Source organism: Bemisia tabaci, chromosome 3 (genome assembly GCF_918797505.1).
Source record: "Bemisia tabaci chromosome 3, PGI_BMITA_v3".
NCBI lineage: Eukaryota > Metazoa > Arthropoda > Insecta > Hemiptera > Aleyrodidae > Bemisia > Bemisia tabaci.
In genome coordinates, this window is record NC_092795.1 from 37,884,567 (window position 1) to 37,912,506 (window position 27,940).

Consider the following 27,940-nt stretch of genomic DNA (forward strand, 5'->3'; position numbering starts at 1 on the left):
CAACTCTTCTTTTGTTTGCTCTAGCTGAAGTTTACAGCAGGCCCGCTGAATGATGTAATCATCTTTCTGATTGTGACCAATGGATTATTTATAAACAAGCTATCAGAGGTTTTTCTCAAACTTTGTACAAAGTTTACATCAGTTAACTTTAAGATGAGTAATGCAAAAACCGCTCAAGCCGCTAAATTTTAGTCTAACTCTATCGAACTTTCTTCAACGAAAGAAATGCAATAATTGGCTTGTTGGTCAAGGTTCCCTGTCTCTTGCTCTAGTTTGCATGCAACAAATCTTGTGTAGAAGGTAACTCCTCATTCCCCAATGCACGGATCTGTTTCAAAAAATGCAAAGTTGCAAAATTCAAATTATCTGGTGTAAACTTTGAACACTTTAAAGATGAGTGATGCAAAAGCCACTCGAGCCACTAAATTTTAGTCTAATTCTATCCGAACTTTCTTCAACGAAAGAAATGCAATAATTGGCTTGTTGGTCAAGGTAACAGGTCTCTCTCTCTGGGATGCATGGAGCAAATCTTCTGTTGCCGCTAGCACCTCATCTCCCAATGGACGGGTCATCCTCGGAAGACTAAAACCTGGCTCGATTCGACAACGGCACCGGAGCCAGTTCTGGCGCGAAAGGGCCGGCCCCGGCCCCCTGGCCCCCTGGATCCTCGGTGCGGACCGGAGGCTGCTGGCTGCTCTTCTGCTCTCGCTACTCGATCGCGAACCGCCGAACCGCGCGTGTAGTGCTCCTCTCTGCTCGCGATTCCGTCCGCTCCATCTCCGGGACCAGTGTCCGCGTGGTCCAAGTTCACGTGTTGTGATTATACAGGATGACTCTGCGCGCGGCCCAAAGCTCCTCGGCACGATTACTGGTGAGTCACAATCCTTTGTTCTGCATCTCGAGTGATTAGAATACAAAACAAGTCTGATTCAAGTGCGGGTGAAAAGTTTTTCGAAATTAATGGAACGGCAAGAAGACAGGAACATCCAGGAAGAGCTATTGCCATGCTGAACGGGATCCTTTGGGTGGAGTATACCCGTATAGTGAGAGTATAGACAGGTGTGAAACTCCGAAAATCCATCAGGCCTTCGCCGATGCTTCAGAGAATAAAGTTAGGGCCCAAAAGAGCAGCCAATCTATGAATTCAAATTATCCAGAATGATTTATTATTACACTTATTGTTATGGCGGGTTGTTTGTAAAGCACGTATTTGACTCAGTTTTTGCATACATTTTCTCATTTTTGCAGACGGAATAAGCGCGTTTATGAACAGTCCTTGGCCATTATGGTCTGAAGTGGAATCGGAAGATGTATGCAGTGACCCTCTTTGTTTTAGAAGGTTGGCACCCTTTTGGGTCTTAAATTAGCCCTCCATGAAGCGCGCAGTTCATACTCCTTCTGTACAGGTACTCTAACACGTCCGATCGAAGGGTGCGGGAGGGGTTGATGAAACATCCAAGTTTCTCAAAATGAATGTAACTGCAAGTAGACAGGAACATCCAGGAAAGAGATCTATTGCCACAATAAACGGAATCATTTGGGATGAGAGAATTTCAAGGTTAAATAGCTCGTGTGAAAGTATCGCGTTTTATAGTACCTAATGTGAGAATTTTGGTGGTGATATTGAAGGCAAATTGAAATAAATGATGGGCTGACGCTCACCAGCATCTTGTGGAGAGATCCCGTTGGTGATGAAAGAATTCAAAAGATAATAAGTAAGGGAAGTAACATTTCATGACATCATATCGAGACAGTTGGTATGGCATGGACTAGTGCAAAAAGTGAGGGAGGAACGGTTGCCTGAACAAGTTTTGGAAGGGGTCCCTCCGGGAAAAAGACGACGGGTACGCACTGTAAATGGCTGGCGTCAGGGCGTCGGCGAAGGAATTTAGAGATGTCAGTTGTGCGCTGCCCTTTTGGAAACTATGTGCCTTTTGAGTGTCGCACAGCGCCAAAGTGTGCAGTGGAAGTGAATTTTACCTTCTGATTTTGATGACAACTTTAAGACACCTTTCAGCTTTCTGGAGGTGATGTGAATGCTGAAATCTCACGTATTTGACAATTATTTACTCAAAATTTCAAGCTCAAAAAATATCGAAAGTACACGTATGTTTAATTCCCTATTCAATCAGTACATAATCCCTCAAGTATAGTCCTCGTAATTCATTCATTATTGTTTATCCGCAATGAATTCATTTAAAAAAAAGTTACGCAACTCTCTTTTGCGGAGAGATTAAACAAAAATGATGGATTGTGAGAGATAATTCAACACACCGTCTGACAGTTGGCTTTTGAACGAGTTTAATGAATGGATCAGTTACGGTGTCTGCCGCATAGTTTTAATTAATTAATTAATATCCAAGTGACCGCAGGGATAGGTTTTTAAATGGAAAGGCGGGCGGTTCATGACGTATTACTTGAAACTCTGGGCCAGGTGAAGTTGCATGCAGAGTGAAACTAGAAAAACGCGTATCATGTTTGTTTGCAACGTTGTAGAGTACGCATCATATTTTACTAGTATGAAATGAAACCAACCATCGTTGCTCCATGGAATAGGGTTATTCAAAAGCGGCAATCTGCGTATATCGTCAGATCTTCCTCAAAATTCCATACGTTATTTTCTGGCTTACGATAGTTCTTTCTCTAAGATTTCATCACTGGGGGAAAATTTATCTCCCCGCGCAGCGTTGTCAAGTTAAAATCCTCAAAAAGTTAAAATTCGCCAATTTGTCTCAAAAGCACGATTCTAAAAAGGGGATAGAGCAACTTTCCGAATCTGATCAACTTATTCCAACTATTTCAAACAATTTTGATTACATGACAGGTGTCCGGAAATTATCGTATAACTTAGTGCACGACTCCAGAATCCAAAGAGGAGTTTTCTCTTATACATACATAAAGAAAAAATAAAATAAGACAAAACAGGAAAATTATTGGAACTACACACATATAAAAAACTTCATGCTTCGGTTCCGGTTCAGAGGTTATGGATCTCTGAAGTTACTCGTATCCTGCATCCGAAAATTTGAGGTCCAGCCGCCGCAGTTTGGGACATATCTGAAGTACTTTGGTGCTTCGGTTTACTTCATTTGAGTTTGAACCCCGAACTTTGGCAGCTAGACTTCAAGTTTTTGGATGCTGTCAAAATGGCCGATCCAAGCAATGTCACCAGCCAAGGCATATAGTCCAGGGCCGGATTAAGGGGATGGCCACATGGGCCGCGGCCCATGGCGGCAAATCTATAGGAGGCGGTAAATTTTGCAATTTTTTTCAATGTAGGTATAAAAAAAATCGGATTTAGAAAAGAAAATTACAAACGAGAAAAGGCGACAAAATCTCCCATTTTCTAAGAGTATAGTAATTTCTACTTTTGTCGTCTTTCAGTGATACAAGAGGCAGCACCTTTAATTAGTCGAGTTAAGAGAGAAACCAAACACGCAATTTGGCCTGGAACGTCGCGACTTACCTAGAGGGAAATGATGACGAAGATTTGAGATGAAAAGAAGCCCTCGGCGCGGCGATCGGCATGTAACACATATTAACGCCTACAAGACTGCACGAATACTTCACGCATTGCATCAAACACAGTGCGGTCATTGCGGACAGCGTTAAACGGATAGCGCCTACGATTGTCTTGCTGTCAGATTCTAAATCAACCAAACTGTATAATACTACCTAGAGAAAAAAAATACTCTATGTTGAACATCGAGGTATTCCGGTTTAAATAGAAAACTTCGGTTACCTCAACCGAAAAGTACACCGTTCAATATGAACCGAAATTTAGTATCTGTGACCGAACTTTTTTTTCCGTCTAAAAGTAGCTATATATAACAGGACGAGCACACTCATTCTGAAAATCTGAAGCATCCGTATTTGCAGTATGTAGTAATCGTGTATTGCGTATGAAATCTAATTGGCACTTTCCAGATGAAAACATGTCATCGTGCCCTCGTAATCTGCGGCGAGGATATCCTCTAGATCTGAAAATGAGTAATGGTCGAATCCAATACACCGACGCGACGATTATACAGTTATGATGTCACGACCTTAGACCTGCAATACCTGCATCTCTGCAGCGCAAAAACTAAGATGTCCCGTCATAATTTACATTTTAAATAGAAAAATTACCATCGCCATTTCTTGAAAACTTTCATGATTTTGCATTTTTGAGTGAATAATATTTTGCAACAGTGCCTAGCAGTAGTGTTGGCTCGTTCTTCTTTGAGTAAGAAAAGGATGCGGAAATTTTGAGACACTGTAAGCTAGGTACGTGTTTTTACAGTTTAACCCCCGGTATGTTTTTCTACAAAAAGGATTTTAGAAATGGATGTGTTAGAATCAAGGAAACGTTTTTTTATCGTATGAATTGGCAACAATAGCAGCCAACTATTTGGACGAACAAAGTAATTTAGCGGCGCGCTTCACCGCGACGAGACAATGACTCTATTTGCTCTGTGGTGAATCTTGCGCAAAAAGGGAAAGGATTAGCCCAAAATCAACTCTTGCTCCCGGCTCAGATCTCTTACAAAGCGAGTCTCAGATTTGCCCTTATTTCCCTTAATCCACTATATTATATCACAAAATGTGTCTTTTAATGGACTCTTAGCACCTAATTATGAAACGCACAAAAGATAAATTGCGTAAAATGATTCATCCCATTATTTTCAGGTGTTCCGCCAGAGCATCCTTTCCTTTCAATACATCGATACTTTAGAAGCAGTGCAACATTTAAATCAGGAAATATTATTTCAACATGGTTTCACTAAGGTTCCGTTCGCAGATCGCACCGGCAAAAATTTTGATGGAGTGTATACGTAAAATTTTAAAAAAAAATAAAAATAAAATATTTCGAAGTTTTTACGCCGAAAACAAAGCAACGCTGAATCAAACACCGTTTACGATTAGGAGAGCAAATACAAACTGTTTTCAGACGTGCTCCTATGTGAGCACATAATAGAAAGCATGGCATGAGAGTCAGCCGCTAAAAGAAATTAATAGATTCTTAAATAGCAACATTTTCTGTAGTAATCTTTTCACACCTTCGGATGTACTAATTTTGATCTCCAAAATTAAGTGCGACCTTGCCAGGATTCGGACCTGGAATCTTCTGATCCGTAGTCAGACGCGTTATCCGTTGCGCCACAAGGCCCCTGTTGCTGCGCGTGAGCAGATGATTTGATGAAGATATTGATTTATTCAATTGCAAGCTCGTAATGAAACACATATAGAGCACATTTTGACAACAGATCCAGGTGGAGATACTAGACACATAAACACCCGTACACACATCTGCACACACGTTCACCTAATTGCTGTTCGAATAATGTCGCAGTGAAAACGGGTTTCGCATGGAAGTAGCAAACTAGAAACGAAACTGAAACTGTAATTAGCTGATCTTCCCAAATAGTCAAATAAGCACGTTTTTCAAAAGTGACCCGTTTATAGTAATTTCCATGAGCGATGCGTTAGTTTCAAAAGAGGATACACTAAAATTTGAACTCCTGTGCCCATGATAAAGGAGGCTTTTTTTAGATGTTTTCTGAAATTTAATGACCCTCATAGCTCCGAGTCAGGAAAAAAAATGGGAATCCTCGTTAAAACGAGGGCCCACGGCTTTGTTAGATTTTCTAGAAATTGCCGTTTTTACTACGTTTTAGTGGTAAAGAAGTCTAATAAGGCAGTCCCTTAGGGATTCTTTCAGGGTGGTTTTTCAATTTTGGTTAAAAATTTTGTTCAAGCCAATCGGACTTGGGGAGAGTCTGAAACTTCCTGTACCCCCGGTTCCTAATTCTGAGAAAAATATGTGCATGCCGAAGTCCCTACAGTCCTACACCCCCATTTTTGCGCCACATAAGGATACATCCCCAACAATTTTTTTTAAAATTATTATAATTGAATATGATCACGATAAGCAATAATATTTTTTGAGCGCCCACTGAAAAGTTTTAATAATCAATTTATAGTAAAAGGTAAGAAGAATTTTAAATCAACGAGTATTTTTAACGAATTTTAAAAATATTTGAGGGATTTTTTTTTTTTTTTTTTTTTTTTTTTTTTTGTATAAGTGAGACGCAGTCTATTTTTATATTATAAGTTATGATTCACGGCACCACTCGTCACATTTCTTCGTCAGCAATTTACGAAGCCTTTACTGGCTACAGCAAGTGGTCTTTGACCGATTCTACATCATCTCGCTGCGTGTTATGCATGGCTGTGGCGCCACGCGCGAGTTCACGCTTAACCGGGCAGCAGCGTTTTCGTCAGGAGGGCAATACTGCAATTCAGCGGTGTGAAACAACTTAAATCTGTCTCAACTGCGTGTGAATAGAGGCGCTTTTCTGCCTGGGGCGGCAACTCCAGGCGTCGACGTTCGTGGAGACGCGCGTCTGGCCGGATTCGGAAGCGCCGTCGAACCGTGTTCAATTTAATTTCGAACGTCTCATCTTTGAGGCAGTTGTCGGTTTGTCGTTACTTTTTCGCACTTATATACTCGTGCTAAAGCATTGAGATGTTGAGAGAAAGCAGGGGTGCGAGGGTGAAATGAAAAGTATGAAGTATTGAAAATTTCCGTGAAATATTTCACGAAATTTTACAAAGTTGTGAAAAATCTGAAACATGTTAACAGGGGCTGGGTATACAACACGCACTAAAAAACGCCAAAAGGCAAAAATCAATCGCATTTCTCTTAATTTTGAATTTTAATTTCAAAAAATATTTTTCAATATTTTTCATATTTGTCTGCAATTTCATGAAATATTTCACATGGAATTTCAAGATTTTATTTTCATGAAAAATTGCAACCCTTAGAGTAAGTCGTACGTCGTATGAAAAATCTAATTTTTTCTTCTGATATAAAAATTACCTGCTGAATTTATTTTGTTTCTTTCGATATCATTCGGAAAGTTGCGACTTGCGAGGGTACGTTTGTTTCTAAACACATCATCGATGTAATAATATCTTGCCTTCTTCCTGCAGAACAATGAGATTTACCTACCTAAAAAAAAAAAATCCATATTGATTTGTATTTTACTCATGAAAATAATAAATAACATGCAACATTGCATAGACGGGTGCTTGTTTTCATAACAATCCATTTTTGGCTGAGGCAAGACATTAACCTCGCCTAGAGTCCAATCTGCGCGATTTGAGAACTACAGTTGCTCGGAAAATCGCCTTCAAATCGTCTCATGGCAAAAAGTCGCACAGTGACGCACGAATAGTTGTCTCGAGATGGCTGTCCTTTCCTATCGATTAGCTTCCCGTGCACCCTGTCCAGTGTCCATTCCTGACGATATAACATTGTAAAATACGGAAAGAAAACAACGAGCAGTGTGACTGAGAGCAAAAACTGTAACTCTGCTATAAGATGAAGGTAGTGTTAAATTATTCTCTTCCAGATTCACTTTGAGTGAGTAAAATATCCACAGTAATCTAGTAACCTCATGCTCAACAAAGTGCGCTTCCTTCGACGAAGTAACTTACAACTACTCTTCATTCTACTCTACTACACTGAACGTACGCACACTACTATACTCCATTCTACTCTTCTTACTCTAAAATTACGTCATTTAATGAATTTTTCCGGTTCATCAATAATTCAATTTGGACTTTTTCGTAAGTTTTAAAGTTATCAGTGGAATAGATAACCGTCGCTCTTAATCGTTCCATTGATAACATAAACTTACTATAAAGTTGTTTTTCAACTGATTTTTTGACATGTCATCCATTCTGCATACGGCATGTACACAATTAATCCCTGGTAAAAATTGGCGATGAGAGCTGCGTTTCAAAATACCATAGGAATTCTTATAGCCGGCTAAGGAAAGCTATAGAAAATCATATAGCTGGCTGTAGAACGTGGAGAAAATCATACGGCCGGGCTATACGAAGCGATAAAAAATTATGCAGCCGGGCTATAGTTCCTATCCCCGGGCTTTACACTTTATCGCCTGGCTGTTACTTTTTCGCCATCGATTATAAAAGGCTATAAGAAATTGTGTAGACATTTGTTGGGGAGAACATATAAAGTCCAAGCTCAAACAACTTAAGGCTAAACGCAAGAGGATGTACTGGTTACTAGGGCGTGGCTCTAAGCTATCCTTAGATAACAAAATTATTCTCCTGTACAAGTGTATTTTAAGGCCCGTTTGGAGTTATGCTTGCATGTTCTGGGGATGTGCCGCAGATACTAACATCAAACGGATCCAGACGTTCCAAAATATAACTCTGAGACAAATGGTTAATGCCGAATGGTACATCAGAAATTCTGATATCCACAAGGACTTAGGCATTGTGTCAGTGAAGAGTTACATTCGGGAACTGACGGAAAATTATGAACGCCGCTTAGGTTTCCACCCTAATGTCGAGGCAATTTCCCTCCTCGATAACTCAAACATACTTCGCAGACTCAAAAGACGCAAGCCTTTTGATCTCATTTCAGATTATATTGATGACTAACTTGTTCTTTCTTTACAATAAGGGTTAGTAGCTCGCATGAGTGAAATAAAAGACATTTTTCTGTACGTACACGGTTTATTTGTTAACTTTTCTTTTGTATGTACAGTTTTCATGATGTCTTTGTTAAAAATTTACCTAGTTTTAAGTAATTAGGTAATTGTCTTAGCAGTTAGTTAACTTTATCCTTAAGTTTAACTTGTACTCATTTATTCATATTCCTTCACCATCACCTCATTTCATTAGTTGACTAATTCTAAGATATCTATATTTTATTGTAAAGTAACAGTGCTAAATTTGTATTACAAAGATGTGCTCAATAAATAGTCAAAAAAAAAAAAAAAAAAAAAAAAAAAAAATTGTGTGCTTTGGAAATCATTAAGTTTGATACGGAACCACCTTAATATTTACAAAACACACGTTATATTTTCCTTTAATACATATTTGTTTTCATCAATTAAAATGAGAATAATCCATACAGGATGTGCAAACATTTCAAAATCATGAGTTGAATAACGCTGCCTCCACCAGATTAAATATTAGAGCCTAACACAAAGCGGAGCGGCGACGCACTGGCGCCTACAAACCTAACAGGGATACTTCACGCATTGCGCAACGCGTGAAGTATCCCTGTTAGGTTTGTAGGCGTCAATGCGTTTTTCGCGCTGGCTGCCCGCCTGCCACGGCGCTTGAAGCAACTATTTCACACCAGAGGTATTTCACAGTATCAAACGAAACTGAAGGCGCTCTAATATATTAGTAATGGCAGGCATCCATCAAAAGTACGCACGGAGCTTTCCTCGCAAAATAAATCAAGATACTACGGCCCAAAAAGAAAGCAGTATTCCAAAAACTCACTAAGTCCTAGCATCCGTAATTGGTAACGTTTAGCATACACTTTATCGCCTGGCTGTTGCTTAATCGTCATCGGCTATAAAAGGCTATAAGAAATTGTGTAGCCGGTTATAGAAGCTATTGGAAATCTTACGGCCGGCTGTAGGTATATGGTATTTTGGAACACAGATTCTACTGCCAATTTTTACCAGGTATCTTCGTAATCGTTCTTTATACAAAAGAAAGTAGGAAAAACAAAAATACGTAGAAAATATATATACATAGAGTCTGCAGTCAATATTATACGGGCAGTAGGAAGCTGTCTGTTTTCTTTTCGTATTACGTGATTGCGTGCAGGATATTTTATTTGCACTTCTCACAGTTTACAGAGCGGAGAGAAAAGACGCTGTGCATGATTCTTTGCTCAGTAAAAATGTAACGAAACGTTTTATATAAAATAATATTTTCAATATGCGACATGTCACTTTTTCGCGCTCAAGAACCTGAGTCTCTGGATGCACAATGATATGATAAGCTATATTATCGTGAGTTTTGTTGATTTTTTACGCAGAGAAGATAAAAACTAACTACCTTTCATGTGCCCGCTCGTCAGTCGCACGTGTTTAAAAAAAGAGAAAAGAACAGTTTTACGATACCTTGGCTAGATGCCAGGTGTCAAATTAATCTTCATTTTTCTCTTTTTAGTAATGTCACAATTGGAGTGTGTCAAATATTTATTCGTTGCAAGCTCATTAACGTGCGCTGTGATAAGAAATCAACGAGCAATAAGACAGACTCCACCCCCGAGGTGAACCGAACAATATGCTCTGATGTTTTTTTTTTCCAGCTCTTTGTGACCTTGCAAAGTTTGTACTCAAACAACTGGAACAACTTCGCTGATAAAATACAGCGATTTAGCTGATGTACAGAGAGGCCCTGTGGCGCAACGGATAACGCGTCTGACTACGGATCAGAAGATTCCAGGTTCGAATCCTGGCAGGGTCGTCCAGTTTTTGCAACTTGAGCAAAGTGCCGGTATATCCCTCCTCACTTGACAAGATTAAGTCAAGTGGCCGATGAAGAGGAAACCTTAAAAGCACATATCACTTTGTACTTACCCCATTCACCTATATTCATATTTGTTACCTACCTATAATCATGTTTGTAGCATTATTCGTTCTATTTTTTCCCCGTCATGTTTGCTCCGCATATACTATGATTACCATCTCCCACAAGACGAATTTGAAAAAAATCTTGAAGGTTGACCAACACACCCTGGCAAAATCTCCATTTGCAAGGGTGAACAGTGTTCACGTGTGATACGCAGTTATACGTGAGAGAAGGACAAATCTTATTATTAAGTGTAGATTTAGTGGATGAGGACGTCGGGAAAAAGAAAACCGAGCGAAGAGAATGGATGTTCTGTCTGATTAATCGCATCCCCTGTTGGGGAATTAATCAAACTGAGCAACATTTGAGACCGTGAAAAGACACCAGCAAATAAGGTGCATCAGGAGTGTTGCCGATGTCTCTGTGAAGTTGAAAGTAGATATTTAATAGTTTGCAAACATAGAGCAAAACGTAGAGCGTTTCTTTTCAACGGTCGAAAATGTCCGTGCGTTCTTAATTTCCTCTATACAAATATGTCAAGATTTTTTGTATGAGCATTAAGTAATCAGCTAATTCGATTGAGTGTGCAATGAAAACTTATACATGAAATTCTGAAGTTTAGTCAATTTGAAATTAGGACGCACTCCGTCACGACATGTGCTGGTGATTAGTGATTTTGTCGTTTGGCTGACATAGGGGCGTAACTACACAGTGAAATGAGCCCGGAAAAGCATTGAATAGTATGGAGGACAGGGTTCCTTGCAGAGTGTAGTTACGCCCTTTACGTCAGGTAGGCGACGATTTGATGTTCCTCTTGCTGTCTATTCTTTCTCGTAATATCCTTCCGAAAATTTTGGAAATTTTCATTTCTTGCCTTTTAACATAATGGTGACTTGAGAGGTCGATCAGATCGTTTAAACGAACCTGAAGCGGTCAGCGTCAAACTATAAAAAGGTGAAACTTTTCCTAGCGAAGTTTGGCAGTGTGCTTGATCTTGATATCTCCCAGACGGATCCTCTTTATTTGTTCCCGCCCGCCGAAAAACGGACGAGGTATATTAAAGGGATATAAGGTGACGATAATGGCTCATCCCTTGTATTTTCCGGGTCTTTAATATTTCTGTCCAGACATGGGATTGCTTCAACCTAAGCTCAGCTATGATCTCGTCAGACAGATCTGATAGTGAGCACTAGAGGATTTACCATCTTTTCCTCTTGAAAATGGGTGTAGACGAGTGCTGGATTTCACACAACCGTGGGCCAAAAATAACGGTTTCAAGGCTCTTCAAGTTTTGTTAAGCCTGGAATGTGTTCTTTGTTGTCGAGAGGTTGAAATTGAGAATCAAGACTGTTGCGTTGGCTTTTAAACAACAAGAAAATTGCATGATTACAGGAAAGTTTGCTTCAGAAATCAAGCTTTTAACTGTAGTTTAATTTAAACAGTGACGCAATATACTACGGAAAATGTTGGCCAAGAATCAAGACTTTACCTTAGGTTTCTCATCAGCAACAATGAATGAAGGGACATCTAACTTCATTATAGTGATGGGAGTTTAAGCGATTTTGTTTAATTTTCTCCTGTACCTTCGCTTCTCAATGTCTTGTCTTGAATTCCTAGAATTATCTTACTTTGACTTACTAGACCTCTCAATTTTTTTGAACAATGTAGCAATTAGTAGTCATGAGAATATTACTGCCGGGTAATCTTAAGAAAAGTTATAAGGCAGACAAATTTTGTAATTCATAAAAGTTTTCTCATTTCCTCTCTGGGAATATTAGGTCCGTACACCCCATAGTCAAGTAAAAAAGTTATAGTTATGAAGGTGGTACATTCAGTATGGTACAGTACGAGTAATAACACTGTTGCAAACCCTCTGTTTTCCAAATAAGTAGGCAATACAATGGATGATGAGGACCCCGCAGTAAATTGTCTGACATTTGTTAGTACAGACAGTGGTTCTGTGGTTATGAAGTATCGGATTCAAATGGGACAGTTACCGCAAGTCAGAATTTTCATCAAGTTCAAATTTTTCCCCTGAGTCTCTTGCAACATTTACAGTATCACCCATTTCCGCATCTGGAGTAAGCATACTGACCCACTACTGAGTCTTTCCCAACTCCCTCCATTCGAAACTTTTCTTCCGTCTATGATGCAACAAGCTCATCATAGGTCGTGACGCAGCCTTTTGAGTAGCCATAAATAGGACGGTCTGCACATTCAATTCGCTTGCCCTTTAAGATCTTATGAGATCCGTTAGTTGCTACTGCATTAGATCAGTTTGTCCTCTACATTCTTAGTCTCTTCAGCACAAAAGGTTTTATTCAGCTGATCATCAGCACTACTATAGACAACTAATCACTTTTTTTTTTCTTTTTTTTTTTGTTGAAAGTTTGAACCCGTTCATTTATTTTCGATATAAGTTGAATCAACTCCATACTTATTTACATCTTTGGAATCATAATTTCGAAAATCATTAATTCTTTTATTCGAAACCTCGCTAGTTGTGGGTCCGATTTTATTTTTCAATGATAGACATTCGCAAAGATGGACGTTCCGCAGTCTTCGTCGATTCCCGGACGAGAGAACGTAACTTCATTCCAAGGTTGCACAATTGACTCGAACAATTAAATATTTTACAAGAATATCCATGTGCATTTTTTCAAAAAAAAATTTTTGATTTTTGCATGAGATAAGAGGAAAAATTCCGAAAATTTTCCGTTCAAAATGCCCAAGATTCTCCTTCTCAAAATGCAATTTGCGAGCGGAAATTTGGCAACATTGAAATGTAGTTACGTTGCTCTTCGAGGAAAAAGTTCCAAGTATTCTGATACTTTTTAAACAATCTTCCCGTAGCTAGTATGTGTTACTTGGAGCACTTGTTACATTTTTACGGCAAAATATCAAACGAGTAATTTACAATTTTCTTGGACGAATGCGCAGTCGGATTACGTCTCCTGGAATCGACATCCAAGCGTCCGGCGTCCGTCCGACGAGACATTACGCGACTTTACGGGCCGGCCCCCCGCATACCCCGCGTCGCGGTGAAAGTGACCCCCGCCCCCACACCCCCCCCCCCCACCACGGTAGGTTGATCGCGATACTGCTACGCGCTGCAGTCGCATTTTTCCCGCGCCGAAAAACGCTAATTAACACGGAAGCGACGACGGCTCGGCATTTCGATTTAATCAAATTCGCTTGACATTCGATCTTCTGCCTCGCTTCGGCGCATTTGCCTTCCAAGGTTGCCAAAGTATCTTTGCGTGCGTTCTTGGTTATCTATTTTGTAGAGTATTGCAAGCTGATCATTGAAATCGATAGACAAATCGATAGATGAGGAAGACGTAGGGGTATTGAGCAATCCTATTGGCTAAAACCGGCGGTTCCCCTAGACTAAGGGGGAAAATAATGGACTAGTTTAGGGTCTCTTGTCGGTTGCGTTAGTTAGTCTATTACTTTCCTCCTTTGTCCATTGCAACCACCCGCTTCTTCCTATAGAATCCCTTTATATCCCCTTTTATTTGTCTTCTTTGTCCGTTGCTTTGTCTAACAATTTCAATAATCAGGCCGCTGGGGAGAGTATTGTCATACTCTGTGCAACTAGTTATTTCATAAGTTTTGGTCTTTACATGGAGCTCTTTTTTGAGACAATAGTAAGCAAACCCCGCTTAAATGAATTCGTATCATCGAGCAACAACATGGCTTGAAGTTATCACAGAATTTTCTTTATAAAGAGTAGAAAAATCACTGAATTTTTAAAAAAAAAAAAAAATGACGCCCAGTAGTTTTCGATGTAAAAAATAATGTATGACAGGAAATCTACAACGCCACAAACCGAGATTCCCATTTTTGCGTTTTCACTATAGATTTTATCATTGCCAATTTTTAAGGGTTTCTTTTGCAGTATTCCAGACGGAGATTCAGTGTAATGACATTTTTCTTGGACCTTTTAGTCTTGGCTAAATGATACTGCGTGACAAAAAACCTGCACCCTTGCACCCGCACCGACAAAAAAAGGCTATGTCTTTAAAATATTTCCACCCGAAGCCTGGAACAGAATACGAAGGCTAGTTACGATCTGTGTTCCAGACGGAGAACCCCCTTGCGTAACGCTACTTCCTGCATCGAGGAGCATTTGAATGAAACACGCGTGAGTGCCGCGTCAGTGATCTGGATCGGCCGCGGCGGGCCGAAATAAAAAGCTAATTACGTTTATGACACTTTCATCCACACGCGGCGGGAATAGGTAGCTTTTATGATCTTCACATAGTGGAGCTTTACGATCGTCCGAATGCGACTGGTCCTCACACTCTAGTCGTAAAATTAGATCACTCGAAGCCGAAGCGTAATGATGGCGAGGACCTGGACCCCTCGAGACGAACTGATAAGCTACGAGTGAAGAAAAATACTATCTCGTGTTTGAAAGAGTGAGGTGTGCTCGATCGTGGAAGTTCGCGAAATGTTGCGTGAGAACTCGGTATGTTTTTCTACCGGTTGCCTAGTATCGAGCATTGCTCTCGTCTATGAGATTTTTTTTTGGGCGGGGGGGGGGGGGGGGGTAGGGCGAGTCAAAAAACATCGACTTTCGAATTTCAAAAACGTATAGGGGGAAAAGTTGCGCCTAGGCATCAACCTAAAGTGTGCCAAAGCGTTCCTCGAAAAAAAAATTTCTTGGGGTGCCTCTCCTGCAGTTTGTGTCAAAAAATCACGTGATTCATGCTGTTTTTTCCCGATTTCATCGCACTATTTAAGCATAATAAAGATTCGCTAGAGCCCTGAATTTTGGAGCATTAACTCACTACTAGTAGTCATTTAAGGTGTACTAATTAATTTTTAAATCAACATATTTTTTGTGCTCCCCACATGCCCTTAAAAATGCAAAAAACGCGATTGCGGCCGAATGCGCTTCGCGTATTTCAACGATTTTATCGATTCTTTTAGGTGACTTGGCATCCACGCAAAAAGTCAATTTTCGGTTTTTAGGAACTATTTATATAGATGATAAGGGAAAAATATTAGTTTTTTAAATGCGGGCGGTTTTTCCCCGCTTTGCGAGCTCACAGTTAGGCCGTATCACTCGATTTGGCCGAAATCACATCGATTTTCGCTATTTTTTTTGCACGACTTGGCAAGCGTGTAAAAAATCGGACATTCACTTTTCGTAGACTCTTTTCATAGTAGAATAAGAGGATATAATAATTATTTTGCTGGGGGATGTTTTTGTACCTCTGCGGAGCCCTTAACAAGCCAGAAAAACACGATTTTTAGCGACTTTTCAGCTATTTTTGACGATGTTTTTCAGGGACTTGACAACCGCGCAAAAATTTGACCCTTCAATTTTCAGGGACTCTTTTCATGGCAAACTAAGATCCCGTAAAACGTTTTTTGTTTAGGTCCTTTTTTGTACCTCCTCAGAGGCAAGAAAAAGATGACTCGTGACACCCATTCATCACTATAAAAACCTTAAATATTTTAACTCTTTTTTACGTATTTGAGCTGTAATTGATACGAAAGTTCATAAAAATATTTCATTATTAAATTTTAGTGATTTAATTTATTATTTATTAAATATTATTCATTATTATTATTAGTTTTATTTAAGTATTGTATCTAAATATTTAATTCATTGCAGGTTTAATTTGTTACTTTACCTGATTTAAATTAAAATTAACAATGATAAAGTAAGAAGTCTTTTGATAAATAAACATTTAATAAGCAATAAAAGTTAGCTATACGTAAAAAAAGAGTTGAAATATTTAAGATTTTTAAAGTGATGAATGGGAGTCACGAGTCATCTTTTTCTTGCCTCTGAGGAGGTACAAAAAAGGACCTAAACAAAAAACGTTATACAGGATCTTAGTCTGCCATGAAAAGAGTCCCTGAAAATTGAAGGGTCAAATTTTTGCGCGGTTGTCAAGTCCCTGAAAAACATCGTCAAAAATACAGTGGATATCGGATATAACGACCTTGAAGGGACCAGCCATATTCGGTCGTTATAGCCGATAGTCGTTATAACCGATAGTGGAATTTTTACGCACGTACCCTATGTTGAAGAGCTGAGAACAAGGCTGTGCTGTAGGTGGGATTCCAGGGCCCGGTGAATTTTGCTGCTGATTCATTATCTCTTCAGTAACACCTTTGTTTATTAGCTTTATCTAATTTTATGTGAATTGAATATTTATATAATTCATTTATTTTTTTATTCTAGGACTAATTTTAATTAAAACACTCTGCTTGAATTTGTAAAAAGAAGGTATTTTATAATATTGAGAATACATGCACTACACACTACATTATGTTTGCAATACATATGCGCAATACCGAAGAAGTATAAAACTTCTAATTTGAATAATAGTCCGTGATTTCTTTTTGCTTCACAATCGTGTTCGCGTACCCTTTTTGTAACGCTCTATGGGCCGAGCGTAAAGTGTGATAAAGTGGAATCGTTCCATTCTGGGTTCAAAATTAGGAATTTTTGAACAGTTGTGATGGCTTCTAGGGCGTCTGGAAACGAGATCCTCTCCTCTTCGGCCTCTGTTGCTGTCGCTCAGGTCGTTATAACCGATCACCACATCTGTTGGGACGCGAAAACTCCGTCGCTATATGACCGATATGTCGTTATATGCGATGTCGTTATAACCGATACATAAATACATTGAATGAATGGGATTTCAGCCGGGACCGACCAGTTTACGTCGTTATGCCCGATATGTCGTTATAACCGATGTCGTTATATCCGATATCCACTGTAGCTGAAAAGTCGCTAAAAATCGTGTTTTTCTGGCTTGTTAAGGGCTCCGCAGAGGTACAAAAACATCCCCCAGCAAAATAATTATTATATCCTCTTATTCTACTATGAAAAGAGTCTACGAAAAGTGAATGTCCGATTTTTTACACGCTTGCCAAGTCGTGCAAAAAAATAGCGAAAATCGATGTGATTTCGGCCAAATCGAGTGATACGGCCTAACTGTGAGCTCGCAAAGCGGGGAAAAACCGCCCGCATTTAAAAAACTAATATTTTTCCCTTATCATCTATATAAATAGTTCCTAAAAACCGAAAATTGACTTTTTGCGTGGATGCCAAGTTACCTAAAAGAATCGATAAAATCGTTGAAATACGCGAAGCGCATTCGGCCGCAATCGCGTTTTTTGCATTTTTAAGGGCATGTGGGGGGCACAAAAAATATGTTGATTTAAAAATGAATTAGTACACCTTAAATGACTACTAGTAGTGAGTTAATGCTCCAAAATTCAGGGCTCTAGCGAATCTTTATTATGCTTAAATAGTGCGATGAAATCGGGAAAAACAGCATGAATCACGTGATTTTTTGACACAAACTGCAGGAGAGGCACCCCAAGAAATTTTTTTTTCGAGGAACGCTTTGGCACACTTTAGGTTGATGCCTAGGCGCAACTTTTCCCCCCTATACGTTTTTGAAATTCGAAAGTCGATGTTTTTTGACTCGACCTAGGGGGGGGGTCGCACTAGGTGGTTTTAAAATCGTCTATGAAAATGTAATGCAAGGTTTTCCAGTTGTGCGTGCAGTTGAGCGATTTTACGAGGCGAATGTTATAAGCTCCCTTGTTTTCTCTATGTTGATGAGAACTTTAAGGCTGAGCAAAGTTTAGAAAAAGCGATCAATAAGAAGTTCATATGGTGGAGGCGTTTAGGTCCTTTTACTCTGAGAAACATACTCATACATGCACTGTCTCAGCAATACTTGATGACGCTTAAAAGGTCACTCATTACATTTTGACGTTACATGATGCGAATTCGAGGTACCCTATGGTGCAAATTGCGGCGATAGGTCATAGGTCAACGTCACGTGCCAAAAGTTCACGGTCACTATAGCCAACCATTTACGTCAGCCATATACTCGCAATTTGGCGGCAGCAGACGGATTGGCGGCGCGAGAGAAGAATATCCACCCGGTGTCGCCAACTAGAAGTGATTATTTGTATTCTCTTAGAAACGGATGAATATAAAGAAATCTCTCGAAAGAAATGTGCCGATTCATTCTGTATTCAGATAACCGGACATTGAGAGCAACTTCGCTTACTTCCCAGCTTTTGTATGCTGTTATGCCGTTTGGCGGAAGCCAATGAAGGGTCAGTGCAAGACGCGCTGCTCCCACTGGATGACGATTGGCTACCGTCATATAGCGGTAGCCAATCACTATCCAGTGGGCGCAGTGAATCTTTCGCTGATTCCTTATTGGCTGCCGTCACAAGTGGATTTTCAATATTCGAATAAACGAAATGAAGTACCGCATTGAGAGAGAACCTTTATGAGAGAGATATTCTGCCAGTGTTTAACGTTCATGGGGATTTCTATAGAGTCAATTTAGTTCAGTGACCTTTTTTTCTTTTTTTTGAAAAGATGAAAACTTTGTGCAATATTTTAAAAATGAAGATTCTAGGTAATCTTCGGAACATAGTTCAGCCGAGTACTTCACTTGTTCTGTAAATTAATCATTCGTTATATTCTCAGGAAAAAAGTATGCGCTGTCACTGCACCCTGAAACCATCTCGTCAGGTAATCTGTTTGAAAGAAGTTTCTGAAATCCTTGAAAGAAGCTGGTGGAATCCACAATCAGAGGGTTTCATCAATGTGGCGATTCTGTCCCTTTATAAGCGCATTCAAACAAAATAAACTGGAGAACTTAAGCTCGGAGGCAATAACATCGCAAAAGTTTGCAATTATGCTGCACATACATGTTACTGCATACTCTCGCGGTGTTGCCATGTGGTGAGTACTATGAGCGGAAACCGGTTCGAAGGAAAGTGAACTCGGTTACGCGCCAGTAATTTCACCGCGTAAACGTTGCCAATTTCTTTCAGAAATACTCTTCCAATTCATATTAAAATTTGGAGGCGCGAGTGAATTTCCTCGCTTTACACGGTAACATCATACTGAGTTCGTCGCTTGTGTTGCCAGATTTACGTAATCATGGCATGTTTAACACGTATTTTTGAGCGGAAAAGCTTATATTTGTCTGTAGGTGGCAATAGACCTTTGGTGGTGAGGAATCTGGATCCATCCACACTTGCTGTACGTGCAAACGTGCACTCACTCTCATGGAGACGTTGTCGCTAAATTAGCCAGCAATTTTTTTTCTTTTCGTTTTATTCTTACTAGTAGCCTGATCATTGTTAGAAAGAAAGTACAGTTTTGGTTATTCAAAAAATGAATTGCTGATCAAATTACTCGTTGTGTTAATGCCATCAGCGTCGTGTCCTCCTTATTAGGTACACCCGAACGTGTTCGTACCCCCAAGAGATTACGTAAAGCACAATAAGTAGAGCCCTTGCCCCCCCCCCCCACCAAATTATCATTCGTTGAAATGCTGCTCAAACATCTTCCTCTTCCCCTAAAATCACGGATGTGTTGTTCTTTTCTCCTTCTTTCTTCCTTCTCTTGGCGCTTCCATGTCCGCACCTACCTTTCATCCATTACATAAATGTTCACCGCTATTTATGTCCACTAAACGTTAAGTCCATGCATACTGCTACTACCTTCATTCTTAAAAACATTTCATTCATGAATCAAGTCATGAAAGAGAACAGACTCCAGGAGCAGATAAAAACATATGTTCATGTGTACACTGTACGGATATGATAAGATGAAAACCAAAGCGGGAGCCTAGGAAACGCTCCAATGCCAAATTAAACATTTTTCAGTAACAGATGCAGTCAGAATTGAAAGTCCTCTTTAACTAGTTGTTTCGTGCGCCTTCAATCTTGTAGGATACTGTGCAACGCCTCTGACGCGAAATAGTTGCTTACTTAAAGCGTTGCGGCGCGGCAGGAAACTAGCGTGACAAGCGCATAGGCCCCTACAAACCTAACGGGATACTTCAAGCGTTGCGCAATGCGTGAAGTATCCCGTTAGGTTTGTAGGCGCCAGTGCGCGTTCTGCGCTGCTCCGCTTTGTGTTAGGCTCTAATATTTAAACTCGCGGAGTCAGCGTTTTTCAACTCATGATTTTGAAATATTTGCACTCTCTGCATTGATTATTCCCCTCGAAACTGATGAAACAGAAATATGTATTACTGGATAATATAATGTGTTTTTCGTAAATAAAATAGTGGTTCTGTGTCAAATTTAATGATTTCCAAAGCATTCAAATTTATTATTTTATGTTTTGGGCTTTTACTGTGCTGCAGCGTGGTGTAAACGCAACTAGTTAAAGGCTCAAAATTGGACGTATTTGACTCAAAAAGGTCGATGTGCAATTATGTTAAAAACAAAAAATTGTGTGGTTCTAGTTTTTTTTCCTCTTTTATTAATTTTTGTATAGTTTCTTTCATCACAACTACGGCTTATTCATATCGATTTCATTGCTTGGAAAAGGTTTTACAAATATTTACCATACGTCTTAAAAATGTAAATGTTTTTAAAATGAAGTAATCAATTTCATTAAAAAAAAGAATGTACATTTAAGGCATATTTTATATCGGAAATTTCAAGGATAAAAATGAAACCAAGTATTTACCAAAGACAACTTGAAAAGATGAATCAAAAGAAGAATTTAACATTTCATTTAAGATATGAGTTACGATAACAACACCTCACTCTCTCCTAATTTTCTCATTTCGATATTGTCAATATAATTTTACACACGGACTAAAATATAACGCTTGAATTCGATTTTAGTGGACTTTACTTAGTGGACGTTTAAGTAATGAACTTAACAATAGTATGGGCTTTAGAACTGTGGACGTAAAAATTGTGGACGAAAAGTCTGTGGACGTAAAAAAAGTGGACATAATGTCCGTGTACCCTATTGACACCGCCTAAAAACAAACAAAAATTACAACGTACCTAGTACAATTGTTTTCCTTCATTTTTTTCTCTTCATTTTAAATTGTTCATAAGGAGTATTTACAGTTTTGTTCGCTGTGAGGTACGTCGCGCGCTTGCTTGAAGGCTCATGTCTGACTACAATGACAAAGTCAAGATGCAGCATGTGTCTCAAACAATTGCGATGCCTGCATGAAAAGCTGTGTCGGAAAATATAATCTTTGTGTTCCATCATGAGTTACCATGGAAAAGGCTGTAAACTCTCCATACGCGAGCTGTCTTTTGCACGTAGCTTATAGCACCTGGACAGACGCGCTATAACTTACGTTACATTTACCTCGAGTTTTAATGCTAATAAAAAGATCGTAATAGTAAACAGGAGCTAATGTACCAAAGAACGAAACAGTTGCAAATATGTACGTAAGTATATTCACTGTTTCCCCTCGGTGTATCCAGGAGGGAAAACGGTTGTGTACACCGGCGTGGTTGGCAGACTCCATAATGTCCCACTTTCTTCGAGTACCTACCTCCGGCTCTTCCCGCATCCCGATCGGCCGTTTGGCGCCCTTGTGGCAACGGAGCTTAGCCTTGATCTTGGAGACGGGAGAGGGGGCGAGGAAATGCGAGCAACGAGCAAGGCGTGTAATGACCCGCTCGTAACCGGCGACGTGCTTGAAAGCGAAAGTGCAAGCTCATTTCACCCGAGATGAAGCTGTGCCGGACGATGGACGAAGGTGCGGCCCGCGGCCGGCAGGTGAGGTCGGTTCCGTTCGATATTCGCTATTACGGCGGATGATGTCATCGCTCGGAATTTTTAGTGCTGTCCACTCTCTGCATCCTAAAATGGACCAAATTGAACCAACAGGGGCCTGTCTAAGGATATAGGGAGAAACTCGTGGCTATTTGGATGCTAAAGAGCAAGAGGTCTATTCTGCCGTGCTGAGGAAGAACGCCGCATGAACATTCGAGAGTTGCCAAATTTCTTGTGATAAAATTTTCATTTTTTAGGAAAGTTATCAATATTTTTCCTTCAAATTTTCAGAATCTTTAGGTAAAATTGTGAACTAAATTATCTGAAAAATTTAGAGGGAAATACCCATAAATTTACCAGGAAATTCGCGTTTTATGAAAGGAAATTTGGCAACGCCTGGAGGTTCATGCGGCTTTTTCCCTTAACACGGCAGTATTTGGGAAAGAAGTTGGCCCCGATCGATCGAAGGTCCCGCTGGGAAAAATGACATTGTAATCTTGAGGGGAATTTGACCCTTCACCCCCCTACCCTGTCTCACTTCCATCCTTTAGGATGAAAAGGACGGAAGTTCAGCAATTTCTAATCTCTTCTAGATTAAATGATTGCATTGGCAAGACAAGAAAATAGTGAAAAGGAGCAAAGTAACTAATTTAAATTAAAAATTAAAATAGAATAAAACAGAAAGTTTTAGCACTTTAATGAGGGGTTTTCATCGGAGATTGGGGTTTTGAAGCTAGTCGTCGTAAATTAATTCAATTTGCGCTGAAGCTTTTATCTCTCTTTTTTTTTCTTTAGTCTTAAATGTTATTTCAATTCTCTCTCTGTATATATATATGTGTAAGTACTTTTTTTATTTTTTTAATTTTTTTTCCGAAATTATCACTTCATTTTGAAAGCATTTATATTTTTAAAACGTGACAAATATTTGTAAAACATTTTCCAAGTGACATTAATCTTAATGAGCCACAGTTGTGCCGACAGAAACTGCAAAAATGATTCAAAGGAGGGGGAAAAAACCAAGAAGCACGCAATCTTTAGTTTTAACCCATTTGTACATCGATCTTTTTGAGTCAAATACGTCAAATTTTGAGCGTTTCGTTGCGCGTACACCTCGCTGCAGCACAATAAAAGCACAAAATGTAATAGAAAAAATTAAAGTGCTTTGGAAATCATAAAATTTGACACGGAACCACCAATATTTAAAAAACACATTATATTATTATTCTCCTTTGATGAATTGATACATATTTTTTCTCCATCAATTTAATTGAGAATAATCAATGCAGAGTGTGCAAACATTTCAAAATCATCAGTTAAAAAACGCTGACTATGCGAGTATAAATATCAAAACCTAAGAGAGCGGAGCGGCGTGCTGCCAGCGCGAGAGGCTCACTGGCGCCTACAAACCTAAGTGGATACTTCACGCATTGCACAATGCTTGAAGTATCCACTTAGGTTTGTAGGCGCCAGTGCGCGTTCCGCGCTGGCCGCCCGCCCGCCGTGCGGCGGCGCCTGAACCAACTATTCCACAACAGAGGTGTTGCACAGTATTATACGAAATTGAACGTATTAAGAATGGCAGGCATCCTCTAAAAGTACAGATCTTTCCTCGCAAAATAAATCAAGATACTTATCGTACACTGGGAAAATCTAAGAGCCTTTAGCTGAGGCAAATGTAGAGATTTATCCGGTTAAGGTATAACAAGGTGGGAATCTCTTGAAAGGTAGGTAATTAAGTCCTGTTACACCAAAGAGGTGTAAAGAGTTTTAGTGAATTTTGTCTTATGGAATCGACGCTCCCCCATTTTTACCAAAACTCTCAACTATATATTATTCTCCGTTGGACCAAACAGACAAAACAAAAAAACAAGTAAACCCTCATTCTTCCAAGACATTTTACATTTTCATCCAAAAACGTCGTGAGCCATTGTCGTTTGTATTTACATGTGGGCCGATTAACTATGGGTCTCAACTGGCACGTGGACCAAAACTCCCGTGCCAAAAAAACGCGTGTACGTACATTACTGGAAAAAACAGATGCGCGGACAGTAAATCGTTGACGAAATGTCCTATAACCCAAATTTTCAATGTATTTCCGACTGAAAATGATTCAATTTTGAGTCGAAACGTCTCAGGGTTTTTTTAAATTGCGTATTTTAGCCTTGTTTCCATTTTCCCCTTTGTTGGTTTTTTTTTTTTTTTTTTTTACTGGCACCATTGTCTCGGGCTGCTCTATAAAAATTTGTAGCTAACATTAATGTGCATGTGCTGCTGTGGAGGCTGCGAACTGGCGTGGCGCTTTTAGGTGCTTCTGCTTTCCCGAGATGAATTCAAGAAACGAGCGCTACTCTCTATCGACGTCGCGCGGAACTATATCGACTGCCTCTCTGTAAGCTAGCTCAGCGCGCGGACTGCATTGGAAGCTCTCACAACTGACTCTCAAAGCGCGCGAAATTTTAAACTGACTCACATTTAACACTACGCTGTAGCCGGAGAGTAGTTTCGGAGCGACGCATATCTATAAACGATCGGACACAGCTATTTATGATCCATCACTAAACTTATTGCATCTCTAAAAGATGAAGGCGTTTCTTGCACTGCGGTTGGTTCGTCAAATGTAAGTGGCCATCGATAAATTACGTTAAGCTCTAAGGGAGGGAGGGGGGTGAAGTAGAGCCTTACGCCATTTTCTTGTTGGTTGTTTCTTGTTTTTTGTTTGGTTGATGGGCAGGGACCTAAGTCACAAAAGCGTTACAAGGGGGATGGAGGTTCCAAATGCCAAAAAAGTGCGTTACGTAATTTATGAACACTTCCTGACCAAAATGTTCGTCCCCAGCTTTGGTAACTCCTTAAACTTGCCGGCCAGGTTGGCCTAGTGGTCAGCGCGTCAGACTCTAAGTCAAGAGGTCCCCGATTCAAATCCCGGTGTTGGCGTCTAATTTTCACGGAATTGACAAGTAGATCTGCTGAAACAGATTCTCTTTGTCCCTAATCCCTGAAAATTGGAAAAGCCTGGAACATGGAGATTCCACGATGTCTACGGACACTAAACATTGTCTAAAGTTGGCTGAAGGTGCTTGACGCGAAGCCATTAAACCAGCAGAAAAAAAAGAAAAAAACTCCTTAAACTTCATGCCCTCGGTAGACGAGAAAAGAGACCCTTGTCCTCCTACGATAATTATTGGGTAGGGAATAGCATAATTCGTTTTTTCTGCCCTGTCGATTAAATGAAAAGCTAAAACTGATCTATTGGATACGATGTCCACCACCGGCAGCATGCAAATTGAACATGTTGACTACTTCCTTCTTAATAATTTACCCCTTTTGTTTCCTCTGTTTCAGGTGTGCCTCCTGTTGGTCTCACTGGCCTGTCACGGCGCCCTCGCCCGTCACCCGGACGACAAGCGCCCCAGCAGGCCCGTCCGGGAGAACCGGGACCACCCCCCGCGAGGAACCCGCGACTCCCACCGAGACCAGAGCCGCCGCGAGTCCCAGATGTCAGCCTCCTTCACCAAGCGAGAGGAGCCACCCAAGCACCTCAAGCTCGTCCAAGGGGGAGTCCAGACTTCCTTCCCGTACCAGTTCGTCAACCCGATGGTCCCGCCCTCCTTCGCCTACTCGCCCGGACTGCAGTACTCCAACACGGTCCACCCCTACACACCCCACCTGAACGCCCCCTACGACGCCTACTCTGCCCCTAAGGCAGGCACCTCCCCCGCCCCAACCGTCGTCAAGTACGAATTCCTTCCTAAACCGGCATCCCAGACTGCGCCAGCGCCTGCCTACTCCCAGCAATCCTTCTCGCAGGGTCACTCCCATGGCCACTACCCTCAACCCGCGCCCTACCCCCACCTCATCCCCACCCCCGCCCCAGCAATGCTCCTCGTCATGGCCCCGCCCCACCCAGGCAACCCCTACGGTGCCCTCATGCTGATCCCCACCCAGAACCAAGGCGTCTTTCCTCAACAGCCGTTGACGCTTATCCCTGTACCAACTGCAGTTCCCTCTGGCGCTGGATTCCGTGGTCCCGTCGCCTACCCCACCGTCGCGCATCCTAACCTCATTCCCGTTAGCTTCAAGCCTATCCACTACCAGCGACAAGCGTACCCGCAGTTCGTGCATGCGCAGAACTTCGGTCAGAACTACGCGCCCAAGTCGATGAGCCAGAGCGCCGGATCGCAATCTGAGGAGACGCAGATGTCGGAGACGAACCCGCAGATGGACATGACCAACGGGCACTCGCATAGTCAGAGCAGTACCAAAGAGCAGACGTTTGGCAACAAAGTACCGAATTTTAGGCCGATTTCCGTACCGTCGTAAGGACGGTATCTGGAGATTTTGCTGGCCGCAATGAAATGCTCCGTAAAAGGAGAGCAAAGAACATGACGTCCTCCCTCAACTCTTCGCAAGCAGGGGTGAGGATCGTTTCATGGGTGTAGATGAAATGCGTCCGACAGGAATAGTTTGTTTTGGTTAATACAGCAGCTTGATTTTTCAGATTTTTGTAAAAGTCAGCCACTGAAGATGAATGACACACACTTTCTCTTTATAGAAAAAGGGGGGAAATATACATGGTGGAACTCCAAACAGGAAAAAAAAAACAAATACAAAAACATAACTTACCCTTTAAGGACTGGCTCCACCTGTTTTAAATTTGATCATTTGAATCGCATGCGGGATTGCGGGCTTTTACTTTTGATTGATGTCACAGGAACCGATAAATCGTAAAATGTATCGGTATATTTATTTTTAAATTGTACATCCACACTTCGGACCTCATTTTTGTCTTACAGATCATGCACGTTTAAAAAAAAGTATGGGAGAAGAGAGCTCAAATTTTCTTGTAAAAACTTTCCCGGACGCATTTCCATCTGACACAATACATTAATTTTCCTCTGAAGTTGAAACAGGGGTGAAACTCAGCATTTTGTAGTGAAGAAAATGTCCGCTATCAGCACATAAAAAAACCAATGGTTTGCTAATATGCTGCATATATCGATTGTGTAGAATTGATTCTTCATCATTAATGTGTTTAGGCTACGTTGCCATTCAGGAATGATAATTTGTAAAAATTTGAAACTGAAATGTTGAGGACTTTAAGAAATTAGGAAGCACGCCTATCTTCGCAATCAAGAACAAATAATGCGTTGGGTGAGGATAATTATTGGTATGCGGTAAACAGTTACGTTAGTTATGGTTATTTTCTCTTTGAGGACGATGGATCCCACAAAATCAATATTATCATCACGTAGAAAATGATAAAATACCTCAAAAAATTCTACCTAGATATATCCTGAACTCAACCTATATTTCCTCACGATGATGTATGCACAAGGAAGAGTTGGTGATTTAGGACATGCACTTTATGCGTCACGGAATCTGCGTGGGAAAAGTTTAACGGTCTTGAAGAAACTAGAATAAAACTTTACCTAAGCGTTGCATGTTTTGCAGAAAGTTATGACAAATTTTTACCAAAGTTGAAATAAAAACTTTAATTTCCTATATCTCTCGAAAAGATTCTCCTGGTGGTTTACCAATCATTTTTCGCTAATTTATTGAATTATTTGTACCTAGATATTTCGTTGGAATGTCGATCTTCTCAAAACAAACGCGCATAAAGTGCGGATTTAATAAGGATGCCTCCATCAGTTTCGAATGTTCATCACAGATTCCTTAAATTAACATTTTCTTCAGTTCAACCGTCCAACTTAATTCGTCCTTTTTTAACTGTCTTCGTTTCTATAGCCAAAGTATACACAAATAGTCCAGCCCATCCTATTTGAAAATTCAAAGCGTTAAAGCATAATGTTAACCATTTTATTAATGTAAGCACCTCAGCACCTGAACCTGTTCCTTTTTCTTGTTGATTTTTACCTTTTCTCTTATCTGATCTTTCCTTCTTGTTTTTTATATTTTTTTACTCCACATCAAATCAAAATGTTTAACATTTGTTGAGTCTTCAAAACAAAAAATTGTTTCAAGAAGATATAA

At 40.3% G+C, this 27,940-nt stretch overlaps 2 protein-coding genes and 2 non-coding genes across 5 annotated transcripts in view; 2 read left to right on the plus strand and 2 right to left on the minus strand.

Moving 5' to 3' along the window:
- The window catches only part of LOC109039764 (uncharacterized), a 66,471-nt gene that overhangs the window by 29,415 nt on the left and 9,116 nt on the right, over nucleotides 1–27,940 (minus strand). The window contains exon 3 of one of the 2 annotated variants that reach the window (XR_011899553.1): nucleotides 6,072–6,994. The exons of the other annotated variant lie outside the window; for it this stretch is intronic. The gene's annotated coding sequence lies outside the window, so the exon portion shown is untranslated. Of the gene's footprint in view, nucleotides 1–6,071; nucleotides 6,995–27,940 lie in introns of those variants that run through there. 2 annotated transcript variants of the gene reach the window in all.
- Nucleotides 465–27,932, plus strand: LOC109032919 (uncharacterized). Its single transcript, XM_019045266.2, has 2 exons — nucleotides 465–871; nucleotides 25,292–27,932. The coding sequence occupies exons 1-2, from the start codon at nucleotides 830–832 to the stop codon at nucleotides 26,267–26,269; spliced, it is 1,020 nt and encodes a 339-aa protein (XP_018900811.2). The 5' UTR covers nucleotides 465–829; the 3' UTR covers nucleotides 26,270–27,932.
- Nucleotides 5,077–5,149, minus strand: TRNAR-ACG (transfer RNA arginine (anticodon ACG)). Its single transcript has one exon. It is a non-coding gene; the product is annotated as a tRNA-Arg (tRNA).
- TRNAR-ACG (transfer RNA arginine (anticodon ACG)) lies at nucleotides 10,221–10,293 on the plus strand. The gene has a single exon. It is a non-coding gene; the product is annotated as a tRNA-Arg (tRNA).

Coding starts and splice junctions, on each gene's coding strand:
- LOC109032919 (XM_019045266.2), top strand. CDS start 830: ATGACTCTGCGCGCGGCCCAAAGCTCCTCGGCACGATTACTG. Junction 872..25,291: donor GCTCCTCGGCACGATTACTG/GTGAGTCACAAT, acceptor CCTCTGTTTCAG/GTGTGCCTCCTGTTGGTCTC.